Raw genomic sequence first — 22125 nt, forward strand, 5'->3', positions numbered from 1 at the left:
GAGTCCCTCCCATTTCCATAGGTATAGGTCTTTTTCATATGAGTCCTGTATCATTTTTGCAGTTTTGAAATCTATTTTAGCATAGCATAATTCATCATTGAGATGACGATAAGCCTCCTCGAGTAATCCTGTTTGGCCCAGAGCACTATGTTACCGCCTTTATCTGATTGATTAATCACAATTTTGTTGTCATTCTTTAATTTTTGCATCAGGTTGTTGTAGGCCTTCATAGTGGCATTAGACGGTTTGCATTGCTTCATGGTTTTAAGTTGAAGTTATTTAAGTTCCTCTGTTAGTCTATCTGCATAGATATCTATGGCATCTCTAGGCATGTTAGGATTGAACGTCGATGGCGGTCTAAAGGGGCTACTGCTGATGCGATTGTTTTCAATATCTTCCGTGTCAGCGATCAATTGGGTGTTAGAATCTCGTTGCTCATCAGTACGCAGTTGATGCATGGTGCGCATTAATCCGACGTCTTTAGCTTGTAATCCGCTTTTTTGATTGCCAGTTACTGGGTTTTTCTTCTCAATCGTGCCTTTCTTGATGGCATAATATTTCTTGAGCTTAATTTTGCGGATATATTTAAAGATGTCGATTCTGGTGTTACAATAATTGAAATTACTCTCAGGGCAGAAAGACAAGCCCAACGAGAGTAATTGTTTCTCTGCTAGATTTAGTTCAGTACTGGTGAGATTAATGATGCTGTTTTCGTCTACTGATTTTTGTTCTTCCAGAATGTTTTCCTGGTTTGCCTTCCTTTTGGCTTGGGTGCACTTGCGGCGCTGCCGTCGCCTTGCGTTCCTGTTCTGGTTTGCGCGGAGTTTTGATTTCGTGACCGCAGTGTTTGTTTTCTCTGCAGCCTCACGTACTCTATTTCCTCCGCTAGGGTTAATTGGCCCAAATCTTCTCGTCTTGCTCTTGGATTACTCTCATCTGATTCTTCCCCACTTGGTACCAGGCTGGTGTCAGAGCCTGATCGGTTTGAATCGCTTATTTCTACAGTTGCTTGATGGGTCACAGTTTTGGACTTGGTTACCGTTGTGTTGCCTTGTTTGCGCATGTGATCGTACTTCCTTGCAAATGTGTACATTTGGCCAAGAGCGTAATCTTGTTCATCACGGGCAAATTTGTATGCTTTTCTTATTTTGATTGTGTTCTCCTGTTTTTTGAGACGCTCTGTTTCCTTCGTGGTTTGTTCGATATACGCTTTGTCTTTCTTGTATTCATCTCTTTTAAGTTCTTCATTGATTCTAGCGATTTCATCCAGATTTGTTTGTCGATCCACTTTGGCATACTTAACCAATAAACATAACAGGCGCATGGATGCCTCAAGATTACTCTCCGCCCAGTCTCTGAGTAGTAAAGGATTTGGGTTCTCGAAACTGGGGACGAGCATAATGCGCAAACCGCGCGGCACCCTCCCCACTTCATGGTATTTTTCAAGGGAGCGAATCTCCCACCACTTGGTGAGTTCTCCCCTTCTATTCTTTTCCAGTTCTCTCATCAATTTCTTAATTTCAGTTTCATTGCTCACAGTTTTTGATTTATTGGTGTTAACTCCTTGTTTTACTTTGGGCAGATTTAGAAATAATTCTTCAAAAGCCTCCTCTCTCTCCCGCTCCTCTGACATTGCACCACCAAGTTATTGTATGTAGTTTGGAATCAGGTGGATATTTGAATCATCCCCCGTAGTGCTGACGTTTATGGCACCTCCCTAACCTGCGTGTCTAACTCGTGCGGTAATTCTCACCGTGAGAGCTGCTTCCGGGTTCGGTCCTCCGACTTCTCCCTTAGCTGTCCTTCTTTCGGCGTTATCCGCTTTTTCTTCGTGACGTGCAGGGGGCTGACCTATGTTGCTCCAAACCGGAACAGAAACTCCTCGTGGGGTCCGTACTGTGGTCAGCCAACTTCGCGGTGGAGAGGTCTGCGTTAACCGGGAACCGACCTCGTCCCGGTGAATATACAAATCCAACTTGCCACAATTGTGCTTCTCCTCACCGACAGGTTCGCAGACTTCAAGAACACGCCAAAGTCAGTCTTCAAGGTATAACTTAAATTTTTATTGCGGTGCAAGCCATCAGACGCGTTTCAGACTTCACGTCCTTGCTCACTGATGGGGAGTGTTTAGAGTGACCATTATTTAACCAGAGTACACACACACATTGCGCGCCAATTCTTCTCAAGAAAATAAACATCAACAGAGGACTGCATTCGCTTCTATAGTCCTTGGTATTATATTATTTACATATATCATTATATTATACATGTATATGTTCATTTTCACATAATACATTAGAGATTGATACAGTATAGTCACGCAGTTCAATATATTTGCCCATTACATCGTGCACAAGTAAATTTCTTTGAAAATTCGATAATTTTACAGTTATTATATTTGCCCTTGGTGTCTAGCAAGATGACAACTGCGTAGGGGCTATTCCAAATCCCAAAGTGAAGACGATTGGGCTCCAAATACATTAGCGTATTTCAATAACAATTTGTTTTTTTATTTTCAATTCTTAATTCTGTCATTGTCTGTACAAATACCCAGAGTCCATTGCCCTCACGTATCAACAGGGTTACCTCGTTGTGACTGGTATGCATGAAATTAATGTGTGTGATAATAACTCCATTGTGGTACTCTAAATTGAGTGAGTGCTAAAACAGGTACTCACAAAAAGAAATAGTGAGTGACCTGGAAATAAGTGCTAGATCTATGTGATACATAGATGTGAAATGTGCATAATAATACACTAAATATAAAATATAAACATATGGTATCACATTTCTAAATCTGCTCAACAGTATTGACTACATTTCTTCAGTTGTTAAATGTTGGTACTAATACCTTTGCATTTCTGTTAACATCAGTTTACAATCGAGGAATTACATCGGAGCTCCCTCCTTATATATGCCCTTATTATCAATGAAAAGACCATGGGTAAGGTGCTCATATCCTATAGTATGTTGGTAACACTGGATATTCATACTATCGTTTTGTCAGTTATAGAAAATTATGGAGATCTTCCCCCATATTCAAGCCTCCCGGGCTTTTGCTGTTAAGGAGTACAATGTATTTGGATTCGAGCTGTCTGAGGCGTTTTTCATTATCACCTCCCCTTTTACTCGGGTTGACAGCATCGATGTCAAAATATCTGATATGGTTAGGATTTTGGTTGTGAACACTTTTAACCCCTTCGACGCTGATGACGAGCTGGGCTCGTCATGAGGTAGCCTCCTGCTACGCTGATGACGAGCCCAGCTCGTCACGTAACATGCGGTTTCGCATATCTCAGCGTACGAGTGGAATTCCGCCCGCACGCATGCGGTTAAAATGCCGAGCTACAGGGTAACTTTGATTAGGCATTGACTATTGCCCTCAGATGCTGTAATATGCGCTGGTGAACAGGTAACTTTGTGCTACCTACGTAGGTAAGTTCACAGCTGCATATGAGCACATAGACGGCTAGTTCAGTGCAGCAAGTGTAGTAACCTTTCAGGGTGATAGGGGTAATGTCAAATGGAGTGGGGTGTGTTTTAACATTTACCCCAAACTTACACGCCCGGCAACTACTACAACGGTAGAACCCTTTACGGGGGGACAACCAATTGTCCACTTTTGCCAATTCTGGGCTACTGCACACTAGGTCATTACGCATTGTGTATGCTCGTCTATATGTGACTGTAGGGGTTCTAGGCATGATATCTTTGAGCACATGGTCTGTAAGAATGATGGGCCATTCCTGTTTGATCAATTTTGTGATTTGACGTGCTTGACGACTGTACCCTGTTATGAGGCGGATGGTGTTGTCTTTATTCTCATCTTGCGATTTGGGATTTTGTGTCCTGTTGGATTTAGTAGTTGTAATCTGTCTAGACGGTTAGCTTTAGCCATACTCGCATCTAATCTCTTGGCATTGTAGCCCCTGGCAAGAAGTCTATTTTTGCAATCTTGTTGGTGTTTGTCTCTCATTTCAAGAGAACTACAGGACCTATGTTTTCGCAAGAATTCCCCATAGGGGATAGCTGTGATAGTATGGTGTGGCTGGAAGCTCTTAGCGTGCAGGATGATGTTGCCTGCTGTACTTTTTTTAAACAAGCTGGTGCTTATTTTGTTTTGTATTATGTTCACCTGCACATCGAGAAAAGTTGCTTCATCCATGCTAATATTTGCTGTAAATTTAAAATTCAGCTGGTTATTATTGATGTCATCTACAAATCGTTTAGCTTCTTGCATGAAACCACGCCAAATTATAAATACGTCGTCTATATATCTCCAATACTTCATGACATTGTTTTCCCAGTATGCTGCGTGGTGGACCTTGAGGACATGTTCCTCCCACCACCCCACGTGGAGCCCCGTGTAGGTTGGGGAAAAACATGCACCCATAGCCACCCCCCTTAATTGCTTGAAGACAACATTGTTAAATGAAAAGACATTGTTATTAAGACATTTGTCTATCATGTTGATGAGCATTTTGTTCTGTTGGTATAGTTCAATGGGGCGTTGGTCCAGGTAGTATTGGACCGCTCTTATTCCATCAGCATGTGCTATACTGGTATAGAGCGTGGATATGTCCATTGTCATGAGTAAGAGATCGTCAGTCCACAAACATTGATTCAACAGATGTAGGAATTCCGTCGTATCCTTGATGTAAGCTGGCAATGAGACAACGAATTCTTGTAAATAGAAATCAATGTATTTTGATGTGTTTTCGAAAACACTGTTGATCGCTGATACAATAGGCCTACCAGGCACCGGTGTTTGCTGTTTATGTACTTTAGGTACAAAATAAATGTTTGGTAACACCGGGTGGACTTTATGTAAGAATTTTAGTTCATCTTTAGATATGAGTCCCTCCCATTTCCATAGGTATAGGTCTTTTTCATATGAGTCCTGTATCATTTTTGCAGTTTTGAAATCTATTTTAGCATAGCATAATTCATCATTGAGATGACGATAAGCCTCCTCGAGTAATCCTGTTTGGCCCAGAGCACTATGTTACCGCCTTTATCTGATTGATTAATCACAATTTTGTTGTCATTCTTTAATTTTTGCATCAGGTTGTTGTAGGCCTTCATAGTGGCATTAGACGGTTTGCATTGCTTCATGGTTTTAAGTTGAAGTTTTTTAAGTTCCTCTGTTAGTCTATCTGCATAGATATCTATGGCGTCTCTAGGCATGTTAGGATTGAACGTCGATTGCGGTCTAAAGGGGCTACTGCTGATGCGATTGTTTTCAATATCTTCCGTGTCAGCGATCAATTGGGTGTTAGAATCTCGTTGCTCATCAGTACGCAGTTGATGCATGGTGCGCATTAATCCGACGTCTTTAGCTTGTAATCCGCTTTTTTGATTGCCAGTTACTGGATTTTTCTTCTCAATCGTGCCTTTCTTGATGGCATAATATTTCTTGAGCTTAATTTTGCGGATATATTTAAAGATGTCGATTCTGGTGTTACAATAATTGAAATTACTCTCAGGGCAGAAAGACAAGCCCAACGAGAGTAATTGTTTCTCTGCTAGATTTAGTTCAGTACTGGTGAGATTAATGATGCTGTTTTCGTCTACTGATTTTTGTTCTTCCAGAATGTTTTCCTGGTTTGCCTTCCTTTTGGCTTGGGTGCACTTGCGGCGCTGCCGTCGTCTTGCGTTCCTGTTCTGGTTTGCGCGGAGTTTTGATTTCGTGACCGCAGTGTTTGTTTTCTCTGCAGCCTCACGTACTCTATTTCCTCCGCTAGGGTTAATTGGCCCAAATCTTCTCGTCTTGCTCTTGGATTACTCTCATCTGATTCTTCCCCACTTGGTACCAGGCTGGTGTCAGAGCCTGATCGGTTTGAATCGCTTATTTCTACAGTTGCTTGATGGGTCACAGTTTTAGACTTGGTTACCGTTGTGTTGCCTTGTTTGCGCATGTGATCGTACTTCCTTGCAAATGTGTACATTTGGCCAAGAGCGTAATCTTGTTCATCACGGGCAAATGTGTATGCTTTTCTTATTTTGATTGTGTTCTCCTGTTTTTTGAGACGCTCTGTTGTTTCCTTCGTGGTTTGTTCGATATACGCTTTGTCTTTCTTGTATTCATCTCTTTTAAGTTCTTCATTGATTCTAGCGATTTCATCCAGATTTGTTTGTCGATCCACTTTGGCATACTTAACCAATAAACATAACAGGCGCATGGATGCCTCAAGATTACTCTCCGCCCAGTCTCTGACTAGTAAAGGATTTGGGTTCTCGAAACTGGGGACGAGCATAATGCGCAAACCGCGCGGCACCCTCCCCACTTCATGGTATTTTTCAAGGGAGCGAATCTCCCACCACTTGGTGAGTTCTCCCCTTCTATTCTTTTCCAGTTCTCTCATCAATTTCTTAATTTCAGTTTCATTGCTCACAGTTTTTGATTTATTGGTGTTAACTCCTTGTTTTACTTTGGGCAGATTTAGAAATAATTCTTCAAAAGCCTCCTCTCTCTCCCGCTCCTCTGACATTGCACCACCAAGTTATTGTATGTAGTTTGGAATCAGGTGGATATTTGAATCATCCCCCGTAGTGCTGACGTTTATGGCACCTCCCTAACCTGCGTGTCTAACTCGTGCGGTAATTCTCACCGTGAGAGCTGCTTCCGGGTTCGGTCCTCCGACTTCTCCCTTAGCCGTCCTTCTTTCGGCGTTATCCGCTTTTTCTTCGTGACGTGCAGGGGGCTGACCTATGTTGCTCCAAACCGGAACAGAAACTCCTCGTGGGGTCCGTACTGTGGTCAGCCAACTTCGCGGTGGAGGGGTCTGCGTTAACCGGGCACCGACCTCGTCCCGGTGAATATACAAATCCAACTTGCCACAATTGTGCTTCTCCGCACCGACAGGTTCGCAGACTTCAAGAACACGCCAAAGTCAGTCTTCAAGGTATAACTTAAATTTTTATTGCGGTGCAAGCCATCAGACGCGTTTCGGACTTCACGTCCTTGCTCACTGATGGGGAGTGTTTAGAGTGACCATTATTTAACCAGAGTACACACACACATTGCGCGCCAATTCTTCTCAAGAAAATAAACATCAACAGAGGACTGCTTTCGCTTCTATAGTCCTTGGTAAAACATTTGAGTGGGCGCCATTTTAACACTGTACTTTTGTCATTATATTATACATGTATATGTTCATTTTCACATAATACATTAGAGATTGATACAGTATAGTCACGCAGTTCAATATATTTGCCCATTACATCGTGCACAAGTAAATTTCTTTGAAAATTCGATAATTTTATAGTTATTATATTTGCCCTTGGTGTCTAGCAAGATGACAACTGCGTAGGGGCTATTCCAAATCCCAAAGTGAAGACGATTGGGCTCCAAATACATTAGCGTATTTCAATAATTTGTTTTTTTATTTTTAATTCTTAATTCTGTCATTGTCTGTACAAATACCCAGAGTCCATTGCCCTCACGTATCCACAGGGTTACCTCGTTGTGACTGGTATGCATGAAATTAATGTGTGTGATAATAACTCCATTGTGGTACTCTAAATTGAGTGAGTGCTAAAACAGGTACTCACAAAAAGAAATAGTGAGTGACCTGGAAATAAGTGCTAGATCTATGTGATACATAGATGTGAAATGTGCATAATAATACACTAAATATAAAATATAAACATATGGTATCACATTTCTAAATCTGCTCAATAGTATTGACTACATTTCTTCAGTTGTTAAATGTTGGTACAGTCTTTGCTGCACAGTTTCGGAATCCATACTCAAGAAAGTGGACTATGTGAAATGTCACTGCATGAACTGATCATGCTATTTCTGGAAGTTTTCAGGCAATGCCAAACTATACTTCACACATCCCACTTATTCACGGTATACAATCTAACCCATGATCCCTGTTGCAAGGTGAAAGTATTATGTGGTATGGCAGGGGTGCCTTACCATGTAATGCTAGCACAATACACAAAGATGGACCCAGGGTACTCTCTCAGTACACCTTCCTTCAGTCCTGGTAGACTGCCAAAGAGCAGACATGCTACTTAGAGGAACATGTGTTAAGCATTTCACATCACCAACATGGACGATAAGTAATTGACCCAATTTGAGAGAAATACGACACCAATTTATAAAAATAGCTTTGATTTTTATATATTTTTAGATATTAAAACGAAATCAATACATACAGTATAAGCAGAGTTATCAATGTTAATGCCTTAAATAAATCAGTACTTTTCAATGTGAAAACATTAACGCTGCGCTCAATGGGAAAACACATATATGCAATCAGTTACGTAGAGAGTGAGTTCAATGGAACCCCCTCAGAGGTAAGGTCTAGTGAGTCCCTTGAACAGTTCACAACAGCTAGCACAATTTTACCTGGCTCTCGGGAGCAGGGTGCAGAAGTGCTCTTTAGCTGGAAAATAGGGCTGTGAATCAGGGTCACGGTATTGGAATGGTTACCTTCGAAAAATGGTACTTGCGGGGTGGGTTAGGCAAAACCCTTTGGAAACAAAACAAAGAGATGGCCCTGGACCAGGAGTATCCAGGCAGATCCAATCTACCTGGCTTGGGGGACCCAGGTGCAGAGGTGCTCTTGGCTATCTGTGGTGCTGAACAGGATTCGCAGCCAGAGGAGCTGACAGGTGTGCCAAGAGAGGGTAAAAACAGATACAAAATCTTCACGATGAAGCCACAGGTGTGGTTGGTCATTCATGCAGATGATTCTCTACTCTTGAAGAGTTGAGTAAAGCAGGTTGTAGTCGTAAGGACTACCAACAAGTTTTGGTGCCTGCCAGTACACCGGTTGAGGAAATTGTTGTAGATATAACGATCCAAAGAGCGCAGTAAGTATAAAGCATCTGAAGGATTTATTTGTAGTACAGAAAACAGCAAGTGACACCAACGCTGACCAGTCACCAACTGACCAGACTGGAATCCCAGCTGAGTGAGAACACATTCCTAGAACATTGATAATGTTCCACCATAGTACACTTTGCTAAACAATATAAAAGACAGACTAAACTAAAGAGTAGAACAAGAATCACATTTACAACACATCTCCTTCCCTTAGGACATGTAACACAAAAACACAAAAGATAGTTGTTCAACAGATGTAATCATTCAAACATATCGGTGAATGGCGAGACCTTGAACTCCTTGTTGGTTAGGCTAGCATTAGTTTGCACCACATTCGAAATTGCTGAGTCAACCTGCCTATTCACATTAAGATAATGTGAAGCATCCCCATCACCTTCCTCTCTTCTACTTTCTGATTGAACATTGATATTTTCTTGTGTAGCTTACATATAACCATTGCTGCCAGACGCGTCATCATATGCCTTGTAATACATATCTAAATTTGGATTCTTTTTGATATAATGCAACTCTACGATAATTCCACTTTTCTCCATTTTCCAAGACAACATAATGTGGAAAGACTTTTTTTTACAATAAATGCTCCCCTAAATTTTGTAAGACCTTTAGAGAATCTACCCGGTTTTACCTTCACTAGATCCCCTACTGAAACTGTAAAACATTTTCCTGACTTATTTTGAGAAGAGACGTCATTCTCTAAGTTTTTCAACCAAGCAGGAATCAATTTTGTGCTTGGAGGTCTACCTCGCATCATTTCAAAAGGAGATTTCATTTCTTTCTTGTGTGGCGTTGAGCGGTAAGCCCATACCATCTCCTGAACTTTATCACACGAAAAGCATCCCAGGGCACAATACATTTGAATTATGCCCTTTATCAGTCTGTTCACCCTTTCACAAATACCATTCCCTTGAGGATTGTAAAGACTAGTGCAATGATGTGTTATGCCACAATTTTCCAAAAACACTTTCATCTTGCTTGACGTCAACTGAGTACCATTATCAGTTATCAAGACTGACGGAAACCCTTCATCCAGAAAAACCCTCCTGAGAAACTCAATCGTGCAATCTGTAGTAATTTCTTTGAAAAATGAAACTGACAACCATTTCGAGAAAACATCGATGACTACAATTGCAAACCTCTGATTAGAAGGTAATTCACCAATGGGTCCAATAAAGTCTAAGCATATACTATGCCATGGTTTATCTATCATGTCAATTTCCCCAATTTCCTTGTTAGACACTATATTTAACCTTTTCTAACCTTCTCTACAATTCAAACAATTTTCAACACAAGACACTGCGTCTGAATCTATTGAAGGCCACCAAAAATTCATCTTGACTCTACGCTGAGTAAGCGTCTGGCCTAGGTGCCCCTCATGTGCTAATTTCAGCACCTTCTGTCTCAGTGAAAATGGAGGAACAAACCTGTCCCCTCTCATTAAAACTACTCCATTCGAGATTGACAATTCATCCAGAACTTTTAGATAAGGTCTCACCGAGGGATCAACTGTACTCTCATGCCTGCTACCAGTTCCAACGAGATCCAAAACTTTCAACAATGTCAAATCTTCTTCCATGCCAGTGACCCACTCCATCTTTGAAAACGTACCTTCACCCAAAGATATAACATCTTGAAGAAAAGCAACCGCATTATCTTCCTGACTATCAACAATAGCATCAGCAACACCATCCACCTTTCCTGGAAGCCTTGATAAACAATCAGCTTGAACATTGCGCCACCCTTGCACAAACTGTATCTCAAACTGAAAATCCTGCAATCTGGATGCTAGCCTCGCTAACCTTGGTGAGCCCTTACCTGCTCCACCTGGAGCCAGCACATTCACTAAGGGCTTATGGTCAGACCTCAAAACAAACCTAGTGCCCCATAAATAGGTTCTAAAATACTGTGTGCCCCAAACTGCAGCAAGCACCTCCCTCTCTATAACAGAATAATTCCGCTCAGATGAACTTAAAGGACGAGATGCGAAAGCTATAGTCCTATCTTCATTGCCTTGTCTCTGTAATAAGACGGCCCCCAAACCAATGCTACTTGCATCTACCATCAAAATCGAAGTGCGTTGAATATCAAACGGTGTTAACACTTTAGAATCACACAACTCCTTTTTAATATCATTAAAACATTTAGTATGTTCTTCACTCCAAATGAATCTGACTCCTTTCTTAAGCAAACTTCTCAAAACTGCAGTCTTACATGAAAAATCCCTTACAAACTTTGCATAAAATTCAATCAGGCCCATGAAAGACCGCAATTGGTCCTTATCTTCTGGGCAGGGAGCCGATTCAATAGCCAACAATAAATTTCTTTTGGGTCTGATACCATGCGCATTTATTGTATAACCTAAATACTCTATCTCTTGCACCATGAATGAGCACTTTTCTTTCCTTAGCGTTGGACCTGCCTCATCAATTCTAGACAACACAGCCCTCAAGACATTGTTGTGCTCATAAACAGTGTCCCCAAAAATCAATATGTCAATTCTTGAGTGAACCGGGTAATCCTCTGATCTCATGGGAGGATTGGATAGTGATGTTTAACAATTATATTGAAGCAATTGATGGTGAAGAATTTTCAGCCAAAAGAAAGAAAGCTTTACTTATGACAACAATAGGCAAAGAGGGTCAAAGAGTATTTAAGTATCTTCCTCAAGTATTAGCTTCAAGTAGTCAGGCCCCGTTAGATGAATTCAAAGAAGCAGTATCTAGATTGTAAACGAGGTTTGCCAAAGAAGAAAACTTAGTGTTAAATAGATATAAGTTTTACAAAAATAAGCAAAGAGATGAGGAATCAATTGATCACTTCGTCGCTAGATTGAGGGAGTTATCAGTTAAATGCAACTTTGGGCAAATGAATGATGAATTGATACGGGATCAATTGATTGTTCAGTGCAACAATCGTAAAAATTCAAGAGAGGTTATGGGCGGCGAAAAATCCCAAGTTAAAAGTTGCTATAGATCTGGCAAAAGTAGTAGAGGAATCCGAAAAGTGTATGAAAGAGTTACAGAAAAGTGGGTTAGATCAGGAAATAGCTGAGATTTCAGAAAAGAAAAATGTTTTGAGTGATGTTAGTGAGGATGATAATGCTACCATAGCCATAGTGAGGAAGAAAGGTTATACATTACAAAAGAATTTGTTTTTCATATAAGAGTCAATACAAATGTTGTATTAATTGTAGTAGCTCTGCACATTCTTCAGATGCAAAATTCTGCTTCGCCAACAACACAGAATGCTTGAAATGTGGAAAAGTGGGGCATTTTGCAAAGATGTGCAAGTCAAAAAGTAAATCTAAAGTAGCTGTAGTAAATGATGTCTCTGAATTAAAGAGGGAGTTCAATAAGTTATTGGTAGTTGAAGACTCTGATGTTAGTACATGCCAGGAGAGAAGAGAAAAGAGACCAAAAGCAGAATTTGTTTTGATAACAAAATCATTAGTCTAATGGTAGATTCTGGGTCAAAGTGGACCATCATTCCACAATCAATGTTGAAGGAAGTGTGGGGTGAAAAGTCTTTGTTGCCTAGTGATATTTCTCCCACAGGTTACCAAGGAGAAAAAATTGATCTTCTGGGATTCTTTGAAAGTGACATTTGCTTCAAAACCAGATCAATTGTTGGGAAAGTCTATCTGTCGGCTGATGGACCACCCATTCTGGGTTGGATGCATCAGTACGATCTCTATATTATAGTCAGTCCCAGAGCAGATGAACCAGTGAAGGTCATAGATGACCTAAACGTAAGTGACATTTTATTTAGTGCTAAAAATGTGTTTAGAAATGAACTGGGTGAATTAAAAGGTTATGTGCACAAGATAAGGTTGAAGGAGAACGCAAACCCTATACAGCACAAAGCAAGAAGTGTACCAATAGCAGTGAGGGATGAAGTAAAAGGGGTCATCGAAGAAATGCTTCAAGGGGGGATAATTGAGCCGGTTGAAGCTTCAATGTGGATTTCTTCTGTCGTTATTACTCAGATGGCAGATAACAAGATTAGATTCTGTGTTGATCTGAGATCATTAAACAAGAGTGTAATAGCAGACATATTTCCCTTGCCTAATATAGGTGAACTTGTTTCAACTTTAAAAGGAGCAAAGTTTTTCAGCAAACTTGACTTAAAGAGTGCATATCACCAAATTAGGTTGCACGATGATTCCAAGCACTTGACTGCTTTTATAATGGGCGAAGGGACATTCCAATTTACAAGGCTCCCGTTTGGGCTAATTTCCGCGGCCAGTGTCTTTCAAAGATCGTGGACTTTGCAGTTTGCGCCTGCCGACTGCAGGGGACTGGTTCCTCTAGCCCAAGGGAGTTCTAGTGAAGTCTGGAATTTGCAGAGCGGTTCACCTTCCTTTTAGAACAAGTCTCTTGCCATGGTTGAGTCAAAATCCAGTGGGTTCAGGTTGGCTGTCACAAGTGCAGAGCTTGGCACCTCTCATCGCGGAGTCCTGCCTTGTCAACGGGTCTCGTATTCGTTATCATGCCGAATCTGAGGTTCTGGTGTCTGGTGTCTGGGGTGCCCCTTAAATCCTGGATGTAGGGGGTGTTAGTGGACGTGAGGACTAGTATCCAATAGGCACTAAGTACTGCGGCTAATCCATCCCAGTTGTAATATCTTGTGGGTGTATGTCACTAAAACTCGCCAGGCTAAATTCAGAACCATCTTCGGTCGTATACCTCAGCTGCCAGCCCCTAGAGGTGTGGTCAGCCTTGTGGAGATGGACACCTACTGTATAGCTAATTTCCTGCTCGCGAAAAACAGTGCCTGGGGCAGGGAGAGAAGCATTGTCCTCAAGTAGAGGACAGTTTTTTTGTCCAGTGGCACCAGTGAAGCCTTTGAGGTTCACCACCTCACCAGAGTAATCACAAGCCAACCTGTGTGGTCTGAGGTGTCACCTCCTGCTTACACAGGTCCTTTGTCTCTGACCTCTGGGAGCTGCACATACTCCCCGGCATGAGGTCAGACTTCTGTCTTTGCAACAAAGCTTTGAAAAAGCTCACCAAGGCACGAGAACACTGGGTTAACTTGGTCTAAGGTGACACTCTGGTACATGCGGGTTAAACCACGACACCACCATCGTGTTGGGGTTAAAAAGCATGGTGTTTGACAACAAACACAAAAGAAATAGACCGGGCCATCATGGAGGTGGGCATATAGGTAATGCCCATATGCCAGCCTAGGTTGTCTGATGGACCACCTGTCACTTGTGGTAGAATTATGTTTAGAATGCTACCACAGGCAGTATATGCTTGCACATATAGTATTTCTACACATTTAATATAATGCACCATGCCTCCTGGGCTATAGGAGGCCTACCTTAGTGGTGACTGATATCTATTAAATGCAGTGAGGAGACCCAGTCACACATGGTGTGTGCAGGGTCAAACTTTAGCAGGCAAGCTGCTCATGCAGGTCTTACATGGCAGACTTCAATTTTATTCAGGTCACTCAGGATGGCACAATAAGTGCTGCTGCCCTAGTACACGTTTCACATCCCTGCCCTGAGTACCACTGGCACCATATACAAGGTCCTTACAGGGGTGTAAAAGTACTTGTCAATTAGGCGTACCATTTGACATTTACAGTTTAAGGGAAACAACACTGGTGCCGGGCATGATTAGCACGATCCCCAAAGTCTTTACTGCTCTCAGTCTGAAACTATCTGCCAGGCTAATGTTCTAATTTATCATAACCTTTTAGAGTATCCCTCCTGTGTTGGAGACACTTAACAAGGTGGGGAGAAGTCACCTGTCACACCTAGACACCACTCCTAAGGAAGTGGGAAAATAAATAAATGCATTTTTTTTCCAAATAACCTTCACCCAACTCTAGTAGTGGTATACTCATCATTAGGTTCACCCTGACTCCTAAAGAAGTCAGGGTGGGGTCAACCATATTCCAAGGAGATCTTGAAAGAATTTGGACTAGGGGGGCATAACTGTAAGATACAAATTCCTCATCCACTTCCAGGTATTCCTTTATTAGTGCGGCGTATGGGAAAGATGAAAACTAAGATATGGTCGGGGTTTTAGGATTTATGACCCTAGGTAAACCAATTACACCAACATCTTTCAGCCCTACTCTCAAAGGCCAAAGAAAGTTACAGACTTTCGTCAGGGTGGGTTCGTTTGGAATGCATTCCCCCAGTGACGTATTTTTTACGTGGTTTTTGTGCGGCATGCAATTTCAATCAAGGCATGCACAGGCAGTGTAATACTTGCCGCATTGTGTTGTAAATTACATGGTTTTGTTGCAGGGATTCTAGTCAGGAACAGAACTATGCTTGGGACCACAGAACATTAGTAGACAGGGACTGTGTCACCATACCACCTCAGTACCATAAGCCAGAGTCCGACTAGCTATCGTGTCTCACTTGCCCTCCTACTCATATCCAGAGAGACAAGTGAATTGACATCCCAGAACACAACACTACAGAGCCTCTCAGGGATCGCGGTGACAGGACACATCCCCTTTCGCACACACTCGTACTCATCCACAATAAGATATGACAGACACGAAAGAAGTTTGAAATGTTTATTTAAACTATTGTGCTCTAGAATGCAGCATACGTGCCACAATCATAAAACAACTGCCTAACAATAAACCATATATTATGAAAAGACCTGTCATATTATAAGACAGACCGGCCTAACCCCCACAATCCCCACTCCCCTTCTACGTAAGCAAACTGATTATACAGCAAAGATCTCTAGGTTTAGTAGCGGACCCTGTACCTTAGCATACACAGATGAAAGTTCTACATCCCAGATAAAGCAGTGATTATTATTATTCATTCATTTTCTCTCTCTCTCTCTCTCTCTCTCTCTCTCATTGCTGTGCATACCTATATGACAAGGCTCACATGTTCACAAACAACAGCTGCACCTCTGTGTTGTGTCTAGGTGCGAGTGCCTGACCAGAAAGAAATAACAAGAGACGTTGTTTGACCTTGTCTGCTGTTCAGACTAAATCCCAGGCAAGAACAGAATGAGAAAACAAGGGCAGGTTCAGTGTGAAAATATAATGTGGCACAGAGGCAAACGTGTTTATATAGACGTTATACACTTATGCTGAGGCACACAAAAATCAGTCCATCCTGTTTCAAAGGCAGTAACCAACAAAGTTATTAAAGGACGTCCGTATCATGTATTCTTTTTTCTTTATTTTCGTATTCCTTTCTTCTTTATCACATATACAAAACACTGGCAGCCGACACGTGTTTTGTCCTATGGACTTTTTCAAGGCCAAAATGGTATGAAAGAAACGACTGGCACTCCTGGACTAAAAAAAACAGTAAATAATGCGTGAAAAGAGGGATTCTGATTATCCTTGTAGTACGTGGGATCATATGGTATACCGGTGCATAGCCACAAAGAAAGAAAATGTGCTAGGGCACAATATGTTCCAAACAGTGTTAAGATCACAAAATTTGTCAAGCAAGGAGCCTGCTGATCAAAAAATGGATAGCTATGTAGAGCGCTGTAAAAATTCAACTTGATATCTAGTGGGCGAGCACTTCATATATGTGTCACCCAGTGCACATGCATATATCAGGTGGAACAAAATAAACCTTGAGCGCCTGTTCCGTCCAGAATGAAAATAATGCTGATGGTCCATGGACGTTCCAGAAAGAACAAAAAGTAATGTTGGTACCACCTGTGCAGTAACATGGCAACCAACCGATTGAAGGACTTAGTAAGCCTCAGAGTCCAGCGGAAAGCCAGAAGCTTGTGTTTATATAGAAGCATAGAAGCATGTGCAAAGTTATAGCCGCCTGTGTCGTGCACAGTTAGGCTAACATAGGGAAAACCACAATGGGCCCTATATAGAACACATGACAGTTTCAGACCGTGTGCCACCATGTGGCTTCTCAAGACGTGACACCAAATTTGCCATCATGTTCGATCACAAGATCTAGGAAAAGATGTGACATAAAATGTGCCATCATGTTTGATCATAAGATCTAGGAAATGGGGTTTCATTTCATTCATAGCCTTGATTAGCTACATTTAAAAATACTGTGGTATATTTGCCCAGTGGGTCTTGCCTGCTTGCTATAAACTTATAATAGACACCTTCCCTACAATAGAGCCTACTCGAATAATCTCTGATGCAATGATGAAGAAATAACACGAGTGGTTTATCAATGATATCAGCAATATAGCAGATCTTCATAACTCAAACTTTCAGACAGGATCTAGCCTGAAAATCAATTCTAAAAATGCTTATATCATTGCTCTCTGCCTTTACTGACAACTTTTTTGGGTAAATAACAAGTCAAAAGTAGCAGAACTAAGCAAAAGCAAAAAACACCAGTAACAATATCACTATTCTTAAACTACCTAGTGGTGTTTAAATGTTCCAAGCAGCAACTGAAAGATGTGCTGGAACACGTTTTTCATATATCCTTGTGTGTTTTGTTACGTCCCTTATAATTCAGAGGGGAGAGGATGTGGCCTAACGGCTAAGACGGTTGACCTCAAAGCTGGGGAACCGGTTTCGGGTCTCAGCACGTACAGTCAACATCTTGTGATTCTGGTCAAATCACTTAATCTCCGTGTGCCTAACAAAAAATTAACATGTCCATCTGTAGCGCAACTGGTGCTCATGTAAAGTGCTACAATACCTACAGGTCTAGTTTGCTCTATATAAAAATCTCAGCAAAAAACAGATTACTTTCTAGCAGGTTTTAGCTTATGCTTGTTTTCGCCATTTATATTCAGACACACTGAACACAGAAAGTGAATTCTGAGCCTAGCCATATTTGCCATTAACTACATCCCAGTCCAGTAGTGGGCATAAACTCTGTGCTGCAGAATCTGAACCTAGAGTGGGAAACATTAGAGAGGAAAACACCATAGAATACAAAGACAAATACAGATTACTTACATGTCTTGGGTCTCTGGGATCCATAGACTCTAAAAACAACTGCAGCTCCTCAATTTCACCCTGCTTCTTTTCCATTTCTCTCCGCTGCCTTTCCATCTGCCGCTCTAGTTCCTGGGCTTCTGTGCGCAGCTGATTAAGTAGCTGGATTTTATCACTAAGTTGCTGCCGCAAGTTCTCTTTTTCAGCTTCGGATATCTGGAATGCAGTATAGTGAGAAAAATAACTATAAATATAACACAGACCTATGAAGCAAGACATCATAAACAACTTACGTAGAAGAGGTAAGAGTCAGATAGGAAACAATAAACTGGAAGTAATTCATTGATGGAAAGATGTGCTCTGTGTGTCCCCTAGTCCTGTTTTTTTTATGGGAGTCCCAGCTTGATGTGTATCAGTAAAATAGGAAGGGCTTGTAATGATAAGTGGTTCCTTACAACAGTTTATACAAGAATAGTTCTTGGAAACGAATGAAGCATCAAGAGATTTTGCTGATTGAGATATTAGGGTGTGGTCAGGAAATTGATTACAAACTATAACCAAAATCTTTAGTGACTACATTGAAGAATACTAGGTGAACCTCACCTACAATAGTCTCTGTAGAATGGCTATGTTCCTGTTCATAGGACCTATAAACCGAGTACAGTATCTCTCAAGAGGCTATTTTCAATGCATCCCTCAAATAAGAAGCTATTTTACAATCTTTATTTTTCAAGAAACAGTTTTGAGTAAACTACTAATAGTGGAACCCGATGGCTGGTTCTCTCAATGGGAGTGAATGACAAAGGGCAATGGGAAAAGTGGCACATTTACTAATGTAGGACTACTGTAACGTTTGGCGCAAGTACCCAACTTTTATGGGATGCACTCAACAATCCTGACTACTCTGAGAATCGTACCACAGCTGCAGATTTGAGTCACATGTTTGCACAGGACCTCTTTGATTCTGCCCTGTGAACAAAATGTTCACTGTGAAGCAACCCTTTCTTCAATGCCCCAAATAAATACATCCCCAACCGTACCCCAGAAACGTATCTATCCTGCCTTTGACAATAGCCTGCTATAAAGATGGGCATCAGGCGCAGAAAAGGTTTGTGAAAAGTATATTTTATTCATATACCACAAAACCCACAGGAACAGCTAGACCAACATCCCAACTCCTCCAGGACCAACCGTCTACTGCCAACCACCAAACCCCCACAATTCTAAATGACATCAAACAATTCTAAGAATGACATAAGCATGTTCTACAGATGATCTCACAATATACAGATTGGCAATACAGTAAATCATGGAAATAAAAGAAATAGAAGTGGCCTACTACCACATGTATCTTTTTACAAACGAAAGAACAAAAAAAATAAATTAAACATCCAAAACATAATCATCAAACTTCTTGGGAATTTTAGAAATCCTCTTGGGAATTTTAGAAATCCTTTTATGAGAGGAGGAATCCAATAGAGAGGAGGACCCTGAGAACTCCTGCATGTTAGGGACAGAAACAGAGACAGGAACAGAAGAAGTTCCTGGACCCTCTCCTGAAACAACAATTTCAGGAGAAACAGCAGCATCAGAGCCAGCATCATGGGCAGACCTATCGATAGATACATCTGCAGCACGAGACACCTTACTTTGCAAAAGATCATTCCACACACAACCACCATCCTCATCTACAGCAAAAAAACGTTCTTGCCCAGGTTTGAGAAGAATAACTGAACCCTTGCTCCACCAACCCTTCTCAGAAAGAAAAACAGCAGAATCAGTAACTTTCTCCACCTGGAACGGGTTGGAAAATTTAGAAGAACCTTTACTAGATAAAGAAGGTTTCACCACACGAACCCAGTCACCAACCTTAATAATCTTATCTTTAGACTTGAGAGAGGCATCATGATAGATTTTGCCAGCCAAACGCGACTCACAAATGTTCTGTTTGACCTCACCAATAATGCTACGCATATCGACATCAGCCCTGACACCCTTGACAAAGTTAGGTCTTAAAACAGATTTAGCATGTCTACCTCTCATCAGTAAATAAGGGGAAAACCCTGTAGAAGAATTAGGAGTAACATGGTAACTCCACAGTTTCTCTTTCAAAAATGATAGAACATCCAATTTGCTCTCTAGAGCAGCCTGAATGCCCTCTTTAACAAACCTATTGGCCCTTTCAACTTGACCATTGGCCCTGGGACAATACAAAGGAGTGGTTTCAGATTTTACACCAAACTTTTCCAAAAAAATCTTTCATTTTCTTGGAAACAAATTGCACCCCATTATCAGACAAGATGAGATTGGGAGCTCCTTCCAAACTGAAAATAAAACTCAAAAAATCAATGACAGCATCAGTATTGGGATGTTCCACAAAAGTGAAATAAATCCACTTTGAAAAATTATCTATGACCACAATAGAAAACCTTTTCTCCCTACCTAAACACTCAAAGGGACCGGAAAAGTCAATGGAAATCTTATCCCAAGGACCCACAGCACCCTCTCTGAGGGATAATGGTGAGTCGAAACTTTCCAATGTTTATCAGCTCTAATGCAAACTGAACAATCATCAATAACCTTCTCAATACCAGAATCCATGCCAGGCCACCAGTAAAAGTTCTTGAGGATCTTCTTGGTGCCAGAAATTCCGGGATGACCAGCATGAGCAAGCTTGATAAGCTTGTTTCTTAAATCTTCAGGCGGAATAAACAGATCTTGACGTAACAAAATATTACCCTCAATGCTCAACTCATCGGCAATCTGAGCAAAACTCCTCAACTTATCCTCCAAATTCCTAATGGGTGGCCAACCCTCACCAACAAATTTCTTGACTTTACTAAGCAGCACATCCCTGTCCATAGCTTCAAGCCAATCCTTCTCAGAAACACTAGATTCAAAGGAACTCACAGCATCAACTAGAGCAACAACACATTCATGCTGATCTAAAATGTCATTACTGTCTTCTTCAAAAGGAGGCAGTCTAGACAGACAATCAGCAGTAAAATTTTTACCACCAGGAATATGTTGTGTTTCGAAATTGTACTCCTGTAGTCTAGCAATCAGTCTGACTAGTCTGGATGACGCCTTACCACTCCTGACACCATCCATCATGAAAACAAGGGGTTTGTGATCGGTGACAAGGATAAAAGGCCTGCCCCACAAAAAACTCTTGAACTTTTCAACAGCCCAAACACAAGCTAAGGCCTCCTTTTCAATAGTACTATAGTGCTTCTCAGCACCACGAATAGCCCTTGAAATAAAAGAAATCACTCTTTCTCTACCATCCACCATTTGAGAAAACACAGCACCAAGGCCCACTGTGCTTGCATCCACAGTGACGAAAGATTTGCCCTGAGGATCAAAAGTCTTAAGACCAGGTGCTCTGGAAATGAGTTTTTTGACACTGGCAAAAGCCTCATCATGAACTTTGCTCCAAATAAATTGAACACCTTTTCTAAGTAGCTGTCTGAGAGGTTCTACCACTAGCGCATAACCTTTAACAAACCTAGAATAGTACTCTCCCAAACCTAAGAAAGAACGTAAGGTATCTTTGTCTTTGGGAGTGCTGATTTTATCCAAGGTATTGACTAAATCCTCTTTGGGAAAAATGCCATCAGCCGTGATACGATGTCCTAAGTAATTCAGCTCTTCAACCAAAAATTTGCACTTGTCTTTGCTGACAGTCATACCTTTAGAGCCAAGAATTCCAAGAACCTTATTAAGAATAACATTGTGCTGATCACCTGTTTCTGCAAAAATCAAAATATCATCCTGGAATGATTGAACACCAGAAATGCCATGAAATAAATTCTCAATAAGCTTTTGGAATACACTAGCGGCGGATGCCAAACAAATTGGCATCCTTAAAAATCTGTATAAACCAAAGGGTGTAGTAAAAGTAGTAAGATCCTTGGAAGAATCATCAAGGAGAACCTGATGATAGGCAGATTTGAGATCTATAATAGAAAAAAATTTGGCACCATTCACAGCTGACAACATGTCCTGAATGCGGGGTAAAGGATGTGTGTCAACAATAATATTCTTATTGAGAGACCTCAAATCAACACACAGCCTCAAATCTTGGTTCTTTTTGAGTGCCAAAACAATAGCCGACACCCACTCAGAACTATCCGTTGACTCTATAATGCCTTCAGAACATAAGGTATCAAGGTGGACCTTCAATTTCTCACGCATGCCTAGCGGAACTATGCGTACCTTATGTTGAACAGGAACTGCATTTTTCTTTAACTTAATTTTATGCATGTAGCCTTTGACCTGGCCAACAACATTTTTAAAAACATTAGAATGTCTTTTGAGAATCATATCAAGACTATATTTGTCCATGTAGACATTGTTAACATCAAAATCTCTGAGTTGCAGAGGAC

General features: G+C 41.1%; 1 protein-coding gene across 1 annotated transcript in view; it reads right to left on the reverse strand.

Annotated features, from left to right (window-relative positions):
- CNTRL (centriolin) overlaps positions 1–22125 on the reverse strand; it is a 1008983-nt gene that overhangs the window by 798244 nt on the left and 188614 nt on the right. The window contains exon 11 of the mRNA XM_078641873.1: positions 17759–17953. Within this exon, the coding sequence (XP_078497999.1) occupies positions 17759–17953 (195 nt within the window). The remainder of the gene's footprint in view (positions 1–17758; positions 17954–22125) is intronic.

Source organism: Lissotriton helveticus, chromosome 5_1 (assembly GCF_964261635.1).
Source record: "Lissotriton helveticus chromosome 5_1, aLisHel1.1, whole genome shotgun sequence".
NCBI classification, from domain to species: Eukaryota; Metazoa; Chordata; class Amphibia; order Caudata; family Salamandridae; genus Lissotriton; species Lissotriton helveticus.